The sequence below is a fragment of the Cricetulus griseus genome, chromosome 2, assembly GCF_003668045.3.
Source record: "Cricetulus griseus strain 17A/GY chromosome 2, alternate assembly CriGri-PICRH-1.0, whole genome shotgun sequence".
Classification (NCBI taxonomy): Eukaryota; Metazoa; Chordata; class Mammalia; order Rodentia; family Cricetidae; genus Cricetulus; species Cricetulus griseus.
Genome location: NC_048595.1, coordinates 100,017,626 through 100,034,695, shown reverse-complemented (window position 1 = coordinate 100,034,695; position 17,070 = coordinate 100,017,626). Strand labels below are relative to the sequence as shown.

The window sequence follows — 17,070 nt, the reverse complement described above, 5'->3', positions numbered from 1 at the left end:
AGAAACACATAGAAAAGGTGTGTGTGTGGGCGGCGGCGGGGGGGGGTGTCGTCTGCCTCTGCAATTCCATCCTCAGGAAGCCAGGAACCTTCGTACTCCGAGATGTATGCCTTATAACATAGGAAGTTCAGGGTAGGTCATCACCTGTCACTAAGCAATGGCTCAGTGTCCTGGGGGCAGTCGGGAGCGAGGCATGCACTGGCCAGGGCATCAGGAGTCCCTGACCCAGTAGCGGAGCCGTGGTTGCCCACAGTTCCAGGTTCTCCTCAGCTGGATGCAGGCTGGCTGTTTGCATAGGCCTGATCTGGGAAGGAAGCCCGGGCTCGGCGTGTCTGGGCGCACACCGAGGCATAGAGTTCTGGCTCAGGGCCTGGGGCCTGGGGCTTTGGCTCAGAGTCCAGCACCACCTCACAGTACTTTATGGGGGTCCCAGAGCTGGGGATCCGACCTTGAGCAGGTCGCAGCTGCAGGCTGGTGTAGCACGTCGCCTCCTCTGTATCCTGGAGCTGCGAGGCTGTTGGACGTTCTCTGGAACCTCGGGGACGGTCCCCATTTCCTTCCCTCCCCTTTTCTTCGGCCAGCTGACTCACCCTGGCAGGGCCTCCTGAGGATGGGTCCTGCTGTTCTGGCCTTGGCTCTTGAGACAGCCGTCCTGGGACAAGGGAACAGGAATCCAGTCAGTCCCTGCTTGCCCCTGGCAACTCTCCATCGCCATCCCACCTATTAAGAGCTGGCCCTTGTGCCTTGTTCCTCCCACATGCAGTACCTACCCGTCTGTAAATAGTGCAGGTTCCCATACAGGGGAATTTCTTCCACGGACCCTCCAGAGCTGCAGCACAGAGTTTGGGAGATGAGTGGGGACTTTTTAGTTAAGAGGGAGTACCCAGTTAACCCATCCCAGTTATCCTTTACTCACCGTTCCTGTCCCTCCAGGCTCCTGCTCCGACGAGAGGTCCACTGGGACAAGAGCGCAGCCAGCAAAATGAGAAGCAGCACTGTCACAAGCCCTAAGAGGGCCCACAGTCCCCACGCAAACGTTATGGAGGGGATCCCTGCGGATGTGAGTGGAGGGGGCTGTTACTGCCCTGTGCAAACCCCTTCCCCAGCCAGCATCAGATAGGACATGGAACCACATAACCCCTCCCCCAGGAGCCCCCGCTCCGCCCAGCTCACCCGGTGCTAGTAGATGGTCTGTGCAGTTGATGGTCTGTGCATCTCTGCTCTTGACTGCTGCTGGTGTGAGAGTCGGGTCCATAATCACACTGTCCCGAGCCAAGGGTCTGCCCTACTCATGACCTGACAGCTGTCACAACCCCCTACAACCCCAATGTCTTCTTAAACCTGGCCTCCACAGCTCAGCATCACTCAATACTGGTTTCCGGAGAGGAAGGCAGAGAGGAGGGATGAGCAAAAGAACAAAGACCCCGCCCTGTGCCTGCACCTGCATTGCCCTGAGCTCTCAACTCTCTGAAATCCCCACGCCCCTGAGTCCCCTTAACCAGAGAGCAGTCACAGGCCTGAGTGTTCCGGGCCACGTGCGGGTGAGTCCACAAAGACTCTGAAGAGCGGAGTTGGCCTAAGACAGGACTAACAAGGACAGGAGCCCTTTCTCATGGGATGTGCACTTTTTGTCTCTGACTCACATTGCCACGAAGGAGATGTACGCCTCAGTACGGATGCTTTAAAGTGGAATGGCTTCAGAATTCACAGTTCCACTACAGGAAATAGATGTATTTATTTATGTAGCCCACACTGGCTTCAAACTCAATTTGAACTCGAACTCCTGTTCTTCCTTCCTTCACCTACCTAGTTCCGGAATTACAGGCATGTACCACTATGCCCAGCTGAGAAAATATCTGTATTTTGTTGTTGCTGTTGTTACTGTATTATACTTGGGGATAGGAAGATAGAGGAGTTAAGATTCCTTCCTCACAACCTAACTCATTCAAACTGTCAATCAATTGACACTCCATCAATTGCATTAAGGGAATCTCTGTCCCAGGTTAATTCAGGCAAATTGGGCCTGTCTTTGCAGCTAGTCACTTGCTAGAGAGTAGTAGGGAGTTCCAGAGCTACATAGTGAAACCCTGTCTTGGGAAGGAAAAATCCTTCAGAAGGGCTGGCTGGGAGACAACTCAATCTGTAAGGTACTTGTCTAGGACTTGACCTGAGTTTGGATCTCTAACACCCGCATAAAAGCCAGGCTCAGTGGCACACATCTGTAACCTCAGCTTTACAGGTGGCAGGGGAACAGGTGGACCACTAGAGCTCACTGGCCAGCCAGTCTAGCTGAGTAAGTGAGCTTCCTCGGCCTGGAGGAATTTTCGTAGGAATGTTCAGTGAGAGACCCTGTCTCAAAGACTAAAGCGGAGAGTACTGGAGGACACAAGAAGTTGATTTCCGGGCCCCTCGGGAACGTGTGGATGCATACACACGCACACGCATAATTTTTTTAATGTTTTATAGATCTTAGTTCTAAATTGATGTGAACAATGATGAGAGCTCCTATGATATGTATGCTTCAAATTAGCATTGGGGTGGGGCCAGGGCTTTATGTAGCCCAACCTCATTGTACAGTGGAGACTGGCCTTGAACTGCTACTGCTACACCTGCTGAGGACTGGATCACCGGCTTACTCAGCCAACCCAGCTGTTGCTTATCTTTCTAAAAACATCATAAAACAGGTGCGGTGGCCCATGCCCATAATCCTGGAACACTGGTAAGAGCTGGACTGTGGTTTGTAGCTATAAACAAGTAAATAAACTAAAAACCTTGACTTGCCATAGAAGCTGATTCAGAGAGCATCTAGTCATGCAAGGAGTTCTTGACACAAGGAGATCCCTCTTCATCTAGGATTAGTTCTTACAAGTTTTCAATTGTTCAGGGCTTTTTGGGGGCGGGCATAGTGTCTCCAACTTCACAGATAACTAAATATTTTTACTTTTTGACCACTGGCATGATGGCTCATGCCTTTAAACCTAGCATTCAAAAGGCAGAGGCAGGCAGATCTCTGTAAGTTCAAGGTCAGCCTGGTCTATATTAGAGGGTTCCAGGCCCGGCAGGGCTATAAAATGAGACCCTGCATACATACATACATACATACATATATACATACATAGAGTTTATTTCTTTATGTGTGTAATGTACATGGGTATGTGCACCCATGCACACACATGTGGAGAAGGACATGGTCTTTCTCACCATTTTGTCTTGTCTAGATTAGCTGGCCAGAGAACTCTACCTGCTCTCAACATTGGAGTGGGAGTTGGGGATTCAAACCCAGGTCCTCATGCCTCCAGAGCAAACAGTCTCCCTGAGCCATCACACTGTATCTCTTAAATTTCGTTTCAAGAAATTTCTTTTAGGGGCTGGAGGGATGGCTCAATAGTTAAAAGCACTTGTTGCTCTTCCAGAGGACCTGAGTTCGAATCACATCAAGCAGGTCCAGTAACAACAATTTACCTGTAACAACAGTTTCAGGGGATCTGATGCTCTCTGGCCTCCAAAGGCACCTGCACCTGTGTGTGTGTGTGTGTGTGTGTGTGTGTGTGTGTGTGTGTGTGTGTGTGTGTAAAAAGTTTCTTTCATATGAAGCAACAAATATATAACTAGAAAATGTCTTAGCTATGGGGAAAACATTTAGCAAAGATTCACAACAAATTTCAAAAAATCTTAAATATAAATTAAAACTCCAAATGGTCCCCTTGAATGAAGGAACTGGGAATTAAAGTAGTAGGTTTATTTTTCTTAACTTTATAATCACTATCCCATAAATTTTAGTTTTATTTATTTGCTGGCTCTAGGTATTGAACCCAGGTCCTGGTCCCTCCCCCTGTATGTTGCAACCAGCATTTTTTTTCCTGTTATTTTTGGACTTAAATTATTTTTGTTGTTGTTGTTGTTGTTTGGGGGTTTGTTTGTTTTTTAGATTTATTGATTTTATTTAATGTATGAGAATGTTTTTGGTTTTTAAGATTTTCAAAGTTTTATTTCATGTATGGATGGATGCATATCTTTCTGTATACCACTTGCATGCCTGGTGTCCAGAGTAGCCAGAAGGGAGCATCAGATTCCCTGGAATTGGATTTAAAGACAATTGTGAACTGCCCTATTGGTGCTGGGAATCAAACTCTGTTCCTCTAGAAGAGCAGCCAACATTCTTTCTTTTTTCTTCAGACAAGCTCATGCTATGTAGCCTAGGCTGAATTTGAACCCATAGCTCAGATTGGCCTCCAACTTGCCACCAGATTGCTTCTCCCATCTCACCACTAAAGTGCCAGAAATACCTGTTTTGAAATGCTGATAAGAAACCTATGCTATCCTTAGTGTATTTGACACCTAAAAGATTATTTGAATTTTTGAGTCAAGTTCCTATGCAATACAGGCAGGCAAATGAATGGAACTAGAAAAGAAATCATCCTAAGTGAGCTAAGCCATATCCAGAAAGACAAACATGGTATGTACTCTCTTATAAGTGGATATTAGCTGTTAAGGGTAACCACGCTACAATCCACAGACCCAGAGAGGCTAAGTAACGAGGGCTTAAGGGAGGACACAAGGATCTCCCTGGGAAGGGGAAATACAATAAATAGGCTTTGGAGGTGGACTAGGGTGAATGGGGTGGGAACAGAAGGGATCAGGTAGGGGAGTGGAGGGAGAGAGTATGGAGAGAGACTGGAATTGGAGGGCATGGTGGGGAAGGGATGTAGAACCTGGTGTAGTGGAAACTCCCAGAAATCTACCATGGTGGCCCAGTGGGAGACTCCTAGGTATGGAGGATATGATACTGAGTGGCAATCAAGCAGCTTACATGGGTCCCTGCTAAGTCCTATGCTATGTTTGTTTAGCTTGGGTTTCTTTGTGAGACTCCTAACAGTGGGAGTGGGGTGTCCCTGACTCATTTGTCTGCTCTTGGGACACTTTTTCTTCTTACTGGGTTGTCTCAACCAGCCTTGATGTAAGGGTTTTTTTGCGCCTGGTCTTGTTCTAGCTCATGTTGTGTTCAGTTGACATCCACATCCCTGGGAGTCCCGCTATTTTTTTTCTTTTCTTTCTTTCTTTCTTTCTTTCTTTCTTTCTTTCTTTTTTTTTGTTGTTGTTTTGGTTTTGGTTTTTTGAGACAGGGTTTCTCTGTCCTGGAACTCAAGCTGTAGACCAGGCTGGCCTCCAGCTCACAGAGATCTGCCTGTCTCTGTCTTCTGTCCCACTAGTGCTGGGATTAAAGGCATATACCACCACTGCCTGGAAAAAAATGGGATTTTTTTTTAATCTTTTTTTTTTCTTTTTCTTGAGGGTCTCATTGTGTGGTTCTGGCTGTCTTGAAACTCACTATGTAGACCAGCCTGGCCTTGAATTTTCAGAGATCCTCCTGCCTCTGCCTTCTGAGTATGAAGATTAAAGGTATGTGCCACCATGGCCTGCCAATTTTTTAAAATCTTGATTGCTGGTTCTTTGAAAGGAAAAAAGTTGGCAGATCTGGCAATAGTGGGCAAGAGTTCTCTGAGGTAGCAATCAGAGCCAGGCATTGTGACACATGTTCCGGAGGCTAGGGCAGAAGGATTATGAGTTTGAATCTAGCCTGGGCTGTAGAATGAGACCCTGTCTCAACTAAAATAAAACAAAGACAGTAGCTGGGGTTACAGCTAAGTGATAGCGTTCCTGCCTACCAAGTGTGAGGGCATTGGCTAGACCCTCACTACCACCAACATCAAACAATGAAACCTTTTCTAAAGACCAGGTTTGGTGGTACACACTTATAGTCCCAGTGCACAGGAGGGAAAAGCAGGAGGCTCAGAAGTTCAAGTTGGCAGTGTACATAGTGAGTTCTGAGGCCAGCCTGGACTACATGACTCAAAAGTCGAAAAAAAAAAAAAGTCAGCCTTCAGTTGAGAGTGACTTGTGCCATTAGAATGGGCTTGAACTTACTCACATGCACTATGCCATCTGGCATCAACTCCAGGTTTGTATTGCCCTGCTTTCTGAACTATCTTGGAGCAATCAGACCTTGACAACGCCCACTGCCCTACCCTATCCTTCTGTCTCCCTTTCAGGAAAAACAAAAATAGACTCCCGTAGTTTATTCATTTGCTTAGCACATGTGTAGCTCTTGCCTGGTGATTGCCAAGTCCTGAGACAGAGATGCAAATGGAACATGTTTCTTCCCTTAGAGAGCTATTGATTGAAGATGGCCCTGTGTTGCCCAGTTAAAAGGTAACAGGGAAAGTTGGGTGTGCTGGTTGCATACCTTGTAACCCCAGCACTCCAGAGACTACCACAGGAGGATCTCTGTATATACTGAGACACAGACTGTCTCAAACAGATAACACAACGTAAGGCAGAGGGCGTAACACCCTATTTTATCCTAGTTTCTTGTTTTTTTGTTTTTTGTTTTTTGGTTTTTTTTAGACAGGGTCTCACTCTATAGACCAGGCTGATCCTCCTGCTTTTGCCACCCAGTGCTGGGATTAAAGGAGTATGGCACCACATCTGGCAGCTCTAATTATAAACCGTGTGGTACTGCATGGCTATAATCCCAGCATTTGGGAAGTGGAAGCAGAGAATCAGGAGTTTTAGGTCAGCACCAGCTACATAGCAAGTTTGAAGCCAGTCTAGGCTACATGAGACCCCAAAGAATCTAATTGTATTTATCTTCTGGTTCGCTGTGAACGTTCATTCACTAATTTCATTCAATTCCTCAAGCGCCCGCTAGCGACAAGAGCTTCGCCAGGATCGGTCAGTAAAATAGGAAAAGAGACATGGCCACAGCCTAGTGATATTATATATTTTTTTTATTTTAGATCTTTCTTCCTTCTTTTAGCTAGAGAGTGTCTCATGTCTCGAGGGTGGGAGTGACCTTGAGTTCCTGATCCTCTTGCTTCCACGAAGATGACTGGTAGGCACCACATCTGCCTCTGAAAACGTACAGTACTTTCTTTCCTCTTCATCCCATTAGAAGTCTTCTCTTTTAAAATGGGGCTTTTTTTAATGTAATTTTATTTATTTCTATTTTCTGTACATTGGTGTCAGGTACCCTGGAACTGGAGTTGTAAACTGCCATGCGGGTGCTGGGAATCGAACCCTAGTTTTCCGCAAGAGCCTGTCGATGCTTTTAACCACCAAGCCATCTCTCCAGCCCCATCAGAAAGAAGTAAAAGAGCAGCCGCGCTGAGAATGAGCCCCGTGTGGTTGGTGCGCGGGAGGCGCACTGCCTGCGTTACTAGGAGAGCTGACGGATGACGCCCCGCCGCACGCCGCTCGGCTCGCCCCAGAGGGGGTCGCTTCTTGGCGGACTAACAGTGACTCGCGGGGTAAGTCTGCGCGCGTGTGCACGCGGCACTCTCTGCCCATGGTCCGGGGACTTTCCCCTAGGCGGAAGGGTAAGGAACAAGTCCCTCGTATGTAGCCTAGGAAACAGGCCTTCAGAGCGAACTGCTAGTTAGTCATGGTGGAGCCCCTTTATACCTCTAAAACATCCTTTATTTTACGCTTATGGTGACAAAGTTTGTCGGTTCAATTCCCAAACAACCAGCCACTGTTTTAAGCATGGATACTTTACACTGAAAGATTCTGGAATCACTCTTGCTTGAGGAATAAATATACATAGATAGGAAATTAAGTAATGTAGGAAAGCCAGATGGGGGTGGTATTATGCAAATATTATTTGGCCCGCCCTATGCGGTGGGCGTGGTCACCCAAGGCGACCCAGAGCGGGAGCCGCTGTAGTCGTGTGCGCGTGCGCACTGCAGCGGGAAGCCAACGCTGGGAAGTCGGGGTGCTGGTGCACCTTCCCGGTGAGCCAGGCATGGCGGGCGCGGGCCCCGTGTCCAGTGTGCTGGGGCTGCTGCTTGTGTCTGCGCTGTTTGGGGTCCTTGGTGAGCGCCCCAGCCCCGATCAAGGGGCACACTCAGGTACCAGCGAGGGCTGCTGGAGGGAGGCTTGGACTGCCTGGGAAAAGCGTCCTCTCCCCTGACGGGTGTCTTTAATCCGCAGAACGCCGCTCCCAGGTCGGTCCCGGGTCCACCGAACCCCGGCGGCGGCCGCCACCCAAGGACCAGCGCGAGCGGGCCCGGGCGGGAGCGCTGCCTTTGGGGGCGCTGTACACTGCGGCCGTCGTGGCTTTTGTGCTGTACAAGTGCTTGCAGGTGTGGTATAGACGTGGGTTGGGGGAGTCCTGGGCCTCAATCTCCTGGGGGCGCTACTGTGCCAAGAACAAGACTCCGCTTCCCAGCTACCTGTAAAATGAAAACTAGTTCCTTGGTTTTCCTACATTATGGGGGTTCAAGGATCCAGAGAGGTAATGAATTTCCCAGAGAGGCGCCTGGGAAATTGTAGCTAATGACCGTTAGGTTTAATCCTCCCATAGTCCACTGAAGAGCGATTTTCTTACTCGAGATCATCCACGTAGTGTCTGGTGGAAGTGGTATTTTAACCCAACAATAGATAGTGTCTACATTCGAAAAAGTGCACTTATAGCTGAGGCTCCAACCTTGGCCCAAGGGCTAACCGTTGCAACAACAGTGTTAGTGTGCCAGACCCCAAGCCGTTTCGTGTTCTCCTTGGGAAGGAAGTCCTGAAATGTGAGCTGACAGTAATTCTGATGGATTTGAAATTGTTGAACTAAAAAGTGGCACCTACCACCGAGGGCTGTAGCTTCAGCCCTGATCAATTATTTGTATTAGGAAATAGAATCAGTGGCATAAAACTATATGAGATGACTAGTTAACGAGTCCAGGCAGACTTGACAGGGTAGAACGGGCATTGGGATTGATTAATAAAATCTAGCAGAGCCTGGTGGCTCACGTCTTTAATCCCATCACTTGGGAGACAGAGGCAGGAGGATTTCTGTGAGTTCGAGGCCAACCTGGTCTACAAATGGAGCTCCCGAACAGTCAGTATTGCTACACAGAGAACCTCTATCTGGAAAAACCAAACCAAAACAAGTTCTATTCCTGTCTTATCAATGGAGCCAAACGGGGCTGGAGAGATGGCTTAGCCGTTAAAGGCTAGGCTCACAACCAAAAATATAAATGGAGCCAAACGGTTGGGGAGAAGAGCTGCAGTACCTGTGGAAGAGATGGAGGCATTCCAGCAGATAGTTTTATGGTGCATTATAATAACTTGCTTTGCAATTAAAGGGTCTGCCCATCATAACAGTGGGAGAATTGTATCCTAAAAATAGGGCACTGCCTTTAAGAGCACTATATATTCAACAAAACATGGAAGGGAGTAATGTGAATTGAAAACTGACTTGACAGATTGGGGATTTTATACCAGCAGAAACTGGGGGAGCTGAACCTAGTGGCACAGACATGTGCCACTCGAAGTTGAGGCAGGAGGATTCTAAGTCCAAAGCCTGTCTGGGCAATTTAGCAAGATCCTATCTCAAAAATGGGAGGGTAGGGATGCTAAACAAGAAAGCAGAGCTATGTGATCAGTCTTCAGATTCTTACCATAGTGATCACATTCCAAAGAGTGTTTTAGCTGTCTGGCCATATGTGGGCATACTGACATGTTGTTTCGTGTTTTGGGTGAGCAGCCGGACTAGAAACTACTGGGATTCTGAGGTGAGTGCTGAGCTCTCTCTGGGGCTCCTGTCTTTACTGACATTGAGGACCGAGGTGCTGGGGCCTTGACCCCTCAGCTTTACTTTTCTTGCTTCCACAACAGGGCCCGGATGAGGCTGCCATTCTCCAAGAGGAAAAAAACAAGAAGAAATCCCTGCAGTCAGGTGGGTTGAGCAGTAGTAGTGGTTTTGGTGGGGGAGTAGGTCAGGGAACTGTAGTAGTACCCATCTGGTTTGCCTTCTCCCAGAACAACAGCTGATGCAGTTGACACAGCAGCTGGCCCAGACGGAACAGCACCTCAACAATCTGATGACCCAACTGGATCCCCTTTTTGAGCGGTGAGAATTTGTGGGGTGAGTGAGGAGCCATGGAGGCAGATTGAGCAGCCCCTGAATGTGTATCTCTTCAGGGTGACTACTCTGGTGGGAACCCAGCGGGAACTCCTCAACATGAAGCTCAAGACCATCCACCAGCTCCTGCAAGACTGCAACCCTGACTTGAGTGTGCACATTCCGGGCAAACGATCGGGAGGTGATGGCTTGGAGACAGAGGCCGGGAAACTGGAACAAGCTGATCTTTCCCTCACAAAGGCCACCATACCCTTTCCCAAGCACTTGGGGAAAGAGGACCAACAAGGAGCTGGAGACTGTGAGGCCTGGGAGGGGCCCATAAACTGGAGCCCAGATTCATGGAACCTAGCTCCTTCCTGGGAGGTAGAGCAGGGGCTGAGGCGAAGATGGCACAAGACTGTGACAAAGGACCCAGCAAGGAATGGGGAACAGCCACTGAAGGGTTAGTAAAACCAAGCCTCCGTGTCCTGGGTCTTCCTCTGTGCTTTGCTGCTCCCAGCCAGTCATACACAGGAATACTAGGTACGTAAGCCAACTAGGCCTCCCAGAAAAGGTTCCCTTATTAGGAAAAGAGACTGCCTTTCAGAATTGGGAGAAGACAGAGGGAGCTACAGTTCTTCCCCTGTATTCCTGAGGCTACTTATGTGCTAGCCATCAAGCCTTTTTCTCATGGGTTGGACAGAAAGGTTTTTCCAAAAACACAACAAAACAGCACTTTATTAAAACTCTACTAAAACAAAATAGCACTGTATTAAAATCCAGTGGGGAAATAAATAATAGAACATGAGAGGTAGTTCAGGAAGATCTGGAATCCGAGGCCAGCCTGGGCTACATGAAACCTTGTCTCAAGAAAAGAAAGAAACTATATACAGTAGCCAAGTGTGGCAGCATACACCTGTAAACCCAACACTTGAAAGGAGGAGGCAGGAGGAATTCAAGTGCATAGTCAGCCTGGGTCACATAGTAAAACCCTGTCTCAAAAATAAAAACAGAAATCACAGATAACAAAATTGGCCTCCTTTACAAAGCTGCAAATTAAATAAAAAGTGAGGCCCCCAATGGCATGGTGTTAAAGGAGCTGAATCAGTTGGGGCTCAGCTAGGTTGAAGCCTGCTTTCTGATTCTTGTTTTTAAAACAAGGCAGGGTTTCTCTGTGTAGTCCTAAAATTCGCTCTGTAGACCAGGCTGGCCTAGAACTCAGAGATCAGCCTGCCTCTGCCTGCCAAGCATAAGGATTAAAGGCGTGTGCCACCATCGCCAACTTGCTTTCTGATAAGCTAAATGGTCTATGTCAACCCATGGAGGGCTCTATGGTTCCAGAACTGAAGTAGATTCCCTTTTGTTCTTGGCTCTGCTCTATCCCTGAGTATCCTGAGTTCTGGAATTTTACAATTCTTTTTAGGCATGCCCAACTGCCACATAAATCCCAGGATGGCTATGAATGTGGCCCAGCACATTTGCAGATGACATTGTCATGTTGCAGGAAGGTCGGGCACTTCTGTGAGTCTAGCTTTTCTGGCTTCTGTGGAAAGAAAACAGTTCAGGATGAGTGCTGCATCTAAACGGTCACCTGTGGGGACAGAGGAAGCCCTGCTGTAAGAGGAAGCACTCCTTTCCAGTTTACCTGATAGCCACAGCCAGGCTGTCATACCATCGTGACAGCTCCTCATGGTCAGTGGACATAAGCAGTAGCTTCTCATCCGGGAAGGACAGCTAGGGAGAAACCACTTTAGTTCAGAACAAGTCAGGCTGAAGGCCCCACTCCCCCCAGATTCCACGCTGTGAATTTAGGGATGAAATGATGACTAAATATGAAACCTTAGCCCCAACAATCCCCTTACTCTCATGAAAAGGGACCCAGGTCAAGTGATAGCGCTGGTCTGTAAGTGCTTGAAGTATATTTGGGGCCCAGATTTCCCATATACAACTTACACTGAGCAAACCACCACAAGTTCCTCCTGAATGGCCAAAGACCCTGTTAAGCTGACACTGGGACATAGGGTACAGGGCTTTGCAGACAAAGGTGCCACTCTTCAGCAGGTACAATGGGGGTCGAGGCTTGGCCATGAGGAGCACATCAGAGAAGAGGAAGAACATTCGGGGCCGAGGCTCCCCAGTGGGAGGCACCACTAAAAGCCAGCCCTGTCGTAGGAACCATCGTCCTAGAAAATGAGAGAGCCATTCTTCTTGTACAGCTCAAGGATCCATGAGAACACAAGAAAAAGACAGGGGGAATCCAGGGCTGGGAGATAACATGCTGGCTTTGGTTGGTTGGTTTGTTTTTAATTATTATGTGTCTATGTGGAGGGCAGAGGACAACTCTGTGGAGTCAGTTCTCTCCTTCTATCTTTATGTGGGTTCTGGTTTAACTCAGTTCATCCAGCTGAGCCATCTGCCAGCCCAATATGCTGGCTTTGTAGAGGAAGAGAAGTGAGTGAGCAAGGGGCAATTGAGGACTGAAAGGCAAAGGCCACGGTCTACCTGAAGTAAGCCCTTTTGCCTTGCGTCCACTGAGTAGAGCCTGGACACGCAGGAGGTGCTGGTCATTCTTCTGGCTCTGGCCAATGGCGTGGACTCTCTGGGCAGCTTCACTCACCCGGCGAGCAGCCCCTGGAACAACACCCTCTGCCTCACTGCCAACTTAACTTTGGCTTTGAGAGGCTAGTAGTAGGAAAAGGCAAGCTAGTCTGGAGGGGGCCTGGATCAGGTTCTAGCTTCTTGAAGAAAAGTGAGGGCACTTAGGGACACTATACATGTAATGGAAGGTATGTCCCCACATACCAGACATTGTTGAAGGTCAGAACCAGAAAGGCTTTCAGGACAGGCAGCCCCTGCCTGAGTTGGAGAAGAACAAGAACCTACGTGTGAGCTGTTGGTAGTCAGGGCTGTTGGGAACTGTGTTTTCAGCCAAAGCCACGATGAGATTCTCGTACCTGGAAATGGACAATTGGAAGTGAAGGAAGAGAAGTAGAGCCAGGCAAAATGCCCTGGTTTCTTATGACCTGAAGATCGACCCCCAGACTTCCATTCCTTAATTGTAAGGTCGGGAAAGGCCTTCTCTGGCTTCTCTGCTGCCCCTCTTTAACCTGGGACTCAGAATCTGGGCTCCCTAAGCAGGCCACTTCCATCCCACACTGAAGAGTCAGTGGCAGACTGTATGTATTTCAGGAGGCTGGGTCAGAAGTTGGAAGTAATCAAACCAAGGAGGCTACCACAGACAACCTAGGAGCCCTGGAATAGAACTTCAAGACTAGGCTAACCCCTCATCCCAGTGAGTTTTTCCAGATAGCCTGTCTCAGGCCTTAGTGCAAGTTCCCTCACTTCAGTGTACATTCCCACATCCCCAGACTGAGGCTGCAGACCCTGGGTACCCCTGAGGGTTCACTGGTAAAAGCTCCTTAAAGGTAATTGGGCCTAGTGAGGCAGAGCTGGGATAGAATCTATGGTGCCCCCACGAAGCTGCAGGCAGCAGTTATGCAGCCTGAGGAGATAATTCCAGCCTAGAGGGGTTCACTCACTGTTGGAGCCGCTGCAGAGGCAGAGGGAGCAGGTCCTGGAGCTGAAGACCCTTAAATTCAGGGCGGCCTTCCTGAAGCTGCACAAATCTCCGAAAACGTTTATTCTTCTTCAGCAGCTTCTGGATTGAGAAGGAGAGTGCATCAGGGAGAGAAACCACTCCTAATATTACATTCATCTGTATACACAGCCTTCCGAAAGCTGTGCACTCCTGGGGGTAACCAAGTCCTCCTAGGGATGTTAGCAAAGAGCTGGGCTCTAAATGCAAAACACTAGGTTAAGGCGCCGGCGGGGGGCGGGGGTACCTGAAGGGTGGTCTGAGCACTCTCTGCATTGGCAGCAAACTGGGTGTAGAGCTCCAGGTGCGAGCAGAAACCCTCTAGTCCCGGCCCCCAGTGTCCTTCTTCCAAGTAGGGAAGCAGCTCTCTGTGTGGGCAAAGGACAGTAGAGGGGCATGCCAACAACTACTCAAGCACTTATATACTTCCCATAACCCTGCCTCGAAGGTAGTGCTATTATCCCATTTTACTGCTGCAGCACACGCAGGTTAAGGCACTGGGCCAGGGCCACAGGTGAGAAAGTTGGCAGATGAACTCGGCTTTTCTGACTCTGCTCGGAGGTCCCTCTCCCTGCAACGCTTGCACTCACAGGCTAGCGGCATAGATGCGCTCCCAGGTCCCAAACAGGGTCTGGCGCTCTGGTGGTCGTAGTGTCCCCTTGGCTTTCAGGATTCCCAGGAAGTACTGTGACGGGAAAGAATAGTTTTCTTAGTCTGTGGCAAGAGGAAGTTCCAACGTCGAGGTGCAGTCAGAAATTGCAGGCGTCGGTCTGAACTCCCAACCCTGGGGAAGCAAGGTCTGAGACCCTCTCACACCCGCTCGGAGCCCCACCGTGGCCACCAGCCCCAGTTGCTCCTGGTAGCGCCGCTCAGTCTCCAGCAGCTCCCGAGCGGTGCAGACACGTTTCCGTTCCCAACGAGCACGCTGCTGTCGCACCGGGCAGCGCGAGACGGAGCCTGGGCTCTCCATGCCTGACCCAGGGTTCCAGGCTTCCTGCAGCGTCGCGCTGGAGATTCAAATTCCAACCGCTCGGGGGCGGGGCCGCGGAGGTGCGGCCGGGGAGCAGAGCGCGAACAGAGAGCATGCGCAGCCAGCGGCTAGCTGAGCGTCTGGTCGGCCAGTGTCCGCCCCGCCCGCCAGGGCGGCGCTATAGGTGCGCTGAGAGGTGGCGCGAATGCCAGGCGTGGCCGGTGTGCACAGACCGCTGCGAGGCGCGAAGGTGGCACAGCCGTCTGAACTCGGAGAGACTCCAAAATGCAGATGTTGACAGGGCCTCCGTGTCTAACTGCAGAATTGGGAATGTGGGGATAAGTACGGTACATATTATGTCCTGAGCCCATGTCAGACAATGAAGCGGTTGGCCAGTCATTCCCAGTGCTTTCACTAACTAGGAACCTTTGCGATTTAGACAAAAGTGAGCAAGTTTTAAGTTAATGTATGTTTCCTAATTTTATTTCATTTTTAGGCTTTTTGAGACAGGGTTTCTCTGTGGCTTTGGAGGCTGTACTGGAACTCGCTCTATAGACTAGGCTGGCCTCAAACTCACACATCAACCTGCCTCTGCCTCCCGAGTGCTGGGATTGAAGCCACCACTACCCCGCGTTCATTATATTTTTTGTTGAGATAGGGTCCTATAATGTAGGCTGGCATTGAACTGAATTCGAGGATGACCTTGATTTTATCCTCCTGCCTCCAGCTTCCAAACGCTGAAATTAGTCTTGCACTATCATACCGGGTTTATTTTTTATTTTATTTTAATTTTCGTTTTTCGAGACAGGGTTTTTCTGTGTAGCTTTGGAGCCTATCCTGGCACTCGCTCTGGAGACGAGGCTGGCCTCGAACTCACAGAGATCCGCCTGCCTCTGCCTCCCGAGTGCTGGGACTAAAGGCATGCACCACTAACGCCCGGCTCCGAGTTTATTTTTTTTAAGATTTTATTTATTTATTATGTATACAACATTCTACTTCCATGTAAATCTGCACACCAGAAGAGGGCACCAGATCTTATAATGGATGGTTGTGAGCCACCATGTGGTTGCTGGGAATTGAATTCAGGACCTCTGGAGGAGCAGTCAGTGCTCTTAACCTCTGAGCCATCTCTCCAGCCCCAAACCAGGTTTATAAGATACTGGGATGAAACCCACTTAAGCATACTAGGCAAGCACTCTACGGCTACATCGCCCGGTCCTCTTTTCTTTCTCTCTCTCTTCACACTGGTCTAAGTTTTGGTTTTGGTTTTTTTGTTTGTTTGTTTGTTTAGGGGGTTGTTGTTTGTTTTTTGGTTTGGTTTTTTGTTTTTGTTTTGTTTTGTTTTGTTTTCGGTTTTTGGAGAGAGGGATTCTCTGTGTAGCTTTTGGAGCTTGTCCTGGAACTCACTATGTAGACCAGGCTGGCCTTGAACTCAGAATCCACCTGCCTCTGCCTCCCCAGTGCTGGAATTAAAGCTAAAGCCAACATGGCCCGGCTAGGGTTTTTTTTTTTTTTTAATAATTTTTCTCTTATACAAAACATTCCTGCCAGAGTTTCCCTTTCCTCCACTCCCCTCAGCCCTCCTGTACCTCTGCTCTCCCCTATTCTGATCAAAGGCAAAAGCTTTGATGTGTTAACTGCATTACCTTATCAAAAGGAGAATGTAGCAGCCTTTAGTCCCAGCAAGCAGATCTCTGAGTTCGAGGCCAGACTGGTCTCCAAAGGGAGTGCCAGGATAGGCTCCAAAGCTACACAGAGAAACCCTGTCCCGGAAAAAAAAAAAAAAAAAAAAAAAAAAAAAAAAAAAAAAAAAAAAAAGGAGAATGTTCTAAATTTTCCTTGGGATTTTGAGTAATTGGGTATACCCATGTAAGGTAAATTGGCAGGGACATTTTGTCAATATGTATCAGGAATCTCTTTTTAAAGATTTTCATTTTTCTTTTTATTTATTTATTACATTCCAATAGCAGTTCCCCCTCCCTCCTCTCCTACCGTTCTCCCCTCCTACCCCCATCCACTCCTCAGAGAGGGTAAAGCCTCCCCTAGGATGTCAATTAAGTTTGTCCCATCACCTCATTGAGTCAGGACCAAGGTGCACCAACACCACCGCCCCATGACTAGGCTGAGCAAGGTGTCTCTTCATAGAGAATGGGCTCCACTAAGTCAGTTTGTGCATTAGTGTTAGATCTTGGACTGACTGCCAGTGGCTTCATATACTGCCTGAGCCACACCACTGTCACCTCTATTTCAGGGGTCCTAGTTCAGTCCTATGCTGGTTCCCCAGATGACAGTGCAGTCAGTGATCTCTCACTAGCTTGGGCCAGCTGATTCTGTGGGTTTCCCCATCATGGTCTTGACTCCTTTGTTCATATTATCTATCCTCCTTTACTTAGACTGTACTCCAGGAGCTTGGCCCAGTGGTTAGTTGTGGATTTCTGCATCTGCTTCCATCTGTTTCTGGAAGAGGGTTCTAGCTTCTCTGGGGTTGTGGATTGTAGACTGGTATCTTTTTGCTTTTTGTCTGGTATCCACTTATGAGTGAGATATACTATATTTGTCTTTCTGGATCTGGGTTACCTCACTCAGGATGCTTTTTTTCTAGTTCTGTCCATT

General features: G+C 48.6%; 3 protein-coding genes across 5 annotated transcripts; 1 reads left to right on the top strand and 2 right to left on the bottom strand.

The window, feature by feature from the left end:
• Positions 1 to 266: 266 nt before the first annotated feature.
• On the bottom strand, positions 267 to 1,293 carry Sit1 (signaling threshold regulating transmembrane adaptor 1). The gene is given in 6 exon segments (XM_035439070.1): positions 267 to 500; positions 591 to 652; positions 771 to 829; positions 917 to 1,052; positions 1,174 to 1,249; positions 1,252 to 1,293. Coding segments are annotated over 6 exon segments (609 nt in total).
• A 6,434-nt stretch (positions 1,294 to 7,727) lies between these two features.
• Positions 7,728 to 10,380, top strand: Ccdc107 (coiled-coil domain containing 107). Of its 2 annotated transcripts, XM_027403245.2 has the most exons (5): positions 7,728 to 7,907; positions 7,990 to 8,141; positions 9,667 to 9,727; positions 9,811 to 9,901; positions 9,973 to 10,380. In XM_027403245.2, the coding sequence occupies exons 1-5, from the start codon at positions 7,802 to 7,804 to the stop codon at positions 10,358 to 10,360; spliced, it is 798 nt and encodes a 265-aa protein (XP_027259046.1). In that variant the 5' UTR covers positions 7,728 to 7,801; the 3' UTR covers positions 10,361 to 10,380. The 2 variants fall into 2 exon arrangements, with proteins under 2 accessions (XP_027259046.1, XP_035295800.1); XM_035439909.1 differs by lacking the exons at positions 7,728 to 7,907; positions 7,990 to 8,141 and adding an exon at positions 8,173 to 9,563.
• Positions 10,381 to 10,612: 232 nt separating this feature from the next.
• Positions 10,613 to 16,226, bottom strand: Arhgef39 (Rho guanine nucleotide exchange factor 39). 2 transcript variants are annotated; one of them, XM_027403243.2, is made up of 10 exons: positions 16,104 to 16,226; positions 14,320 to 14,773; positions 14,078 to 14,172; positions 13,735 to 13,855; positions 13,432 to 13,550; positions 12,776 to 12,846; positions 12,395 to 12,523; positions 11,846 to 12,075; positions 11,538 to 11,626; positions 10,613 to 11,435 (listed from the first exon to the last, which is right to left on the bottom strand). In XM_027403243.2, exons 2-10 carry the CDS (start codon positions 14,455 to 14,457, stop codon positions 11,420 to 11,422), a joined length of 1,008 nt encoding a protein of 335 aa, XP_027259044.1. In that variant the 5' UTR covers positions 14,458 to 14,773; positions 16,104 to 16,226; the 3' UTR covers positions 10,613 to 11,419. The 2 variants fall into 2 exon arrangements, with proteins under 2 accessions (XP_027259044.1, XP_035295799.1); XM_035439908.1 differs by lacking the exon at positions 10,613 to 11,435 and having other exon boundaries at positions 11,568 to 12,075.
• Positions 16,227 to 17,070: the final 844 nt, after the last annotated feature.

Coding starts and splice junctions, on each gene's coding strand:
- Ccdc107 (XM_027403245.2), top strand. CDS start 7,802: ATGGCGGGCGCGGGCCCCGTGTCCAGTGTGCTGGGGCTGCTGCTTGTG. Junction 7,908..7,989: donor CGATCAAGGGGCACACTCAG/GTACCAGCGAGG, acceptor TTTAATCCGCAG/AACGCCGCTCCCAGGTCGGT. Junction 9,728..9,810: donor GAAGAAATCCCTGCAGTCAG/GTGGGTTGAGCA, acceptor GCCTTCTCCCAG/AACAACAGCTGATGCAGTTG.
- Arhgef39 (XM_035439908.1), bottom strand. CDS start 14,457: ATGGAGAGCCCAGGCTCCGTCTCGCGCTGCCCGGTGCGACAGCAGCGT. Junction 13,551..13,734: donor GTGCTCAGACCACCCTTCAG/GTACCCCCGCCC, acceptor TTCTCAATCCAG/AAGCTGCTGAAGAAGAATAA. Junction 12,847..13,431: donor CCTCTGCAGCGGCTCCAACA/GTGAGTGAACCC, acceptor GTCCATTTCCAG/GTACGAGAATCTCATCGTGG.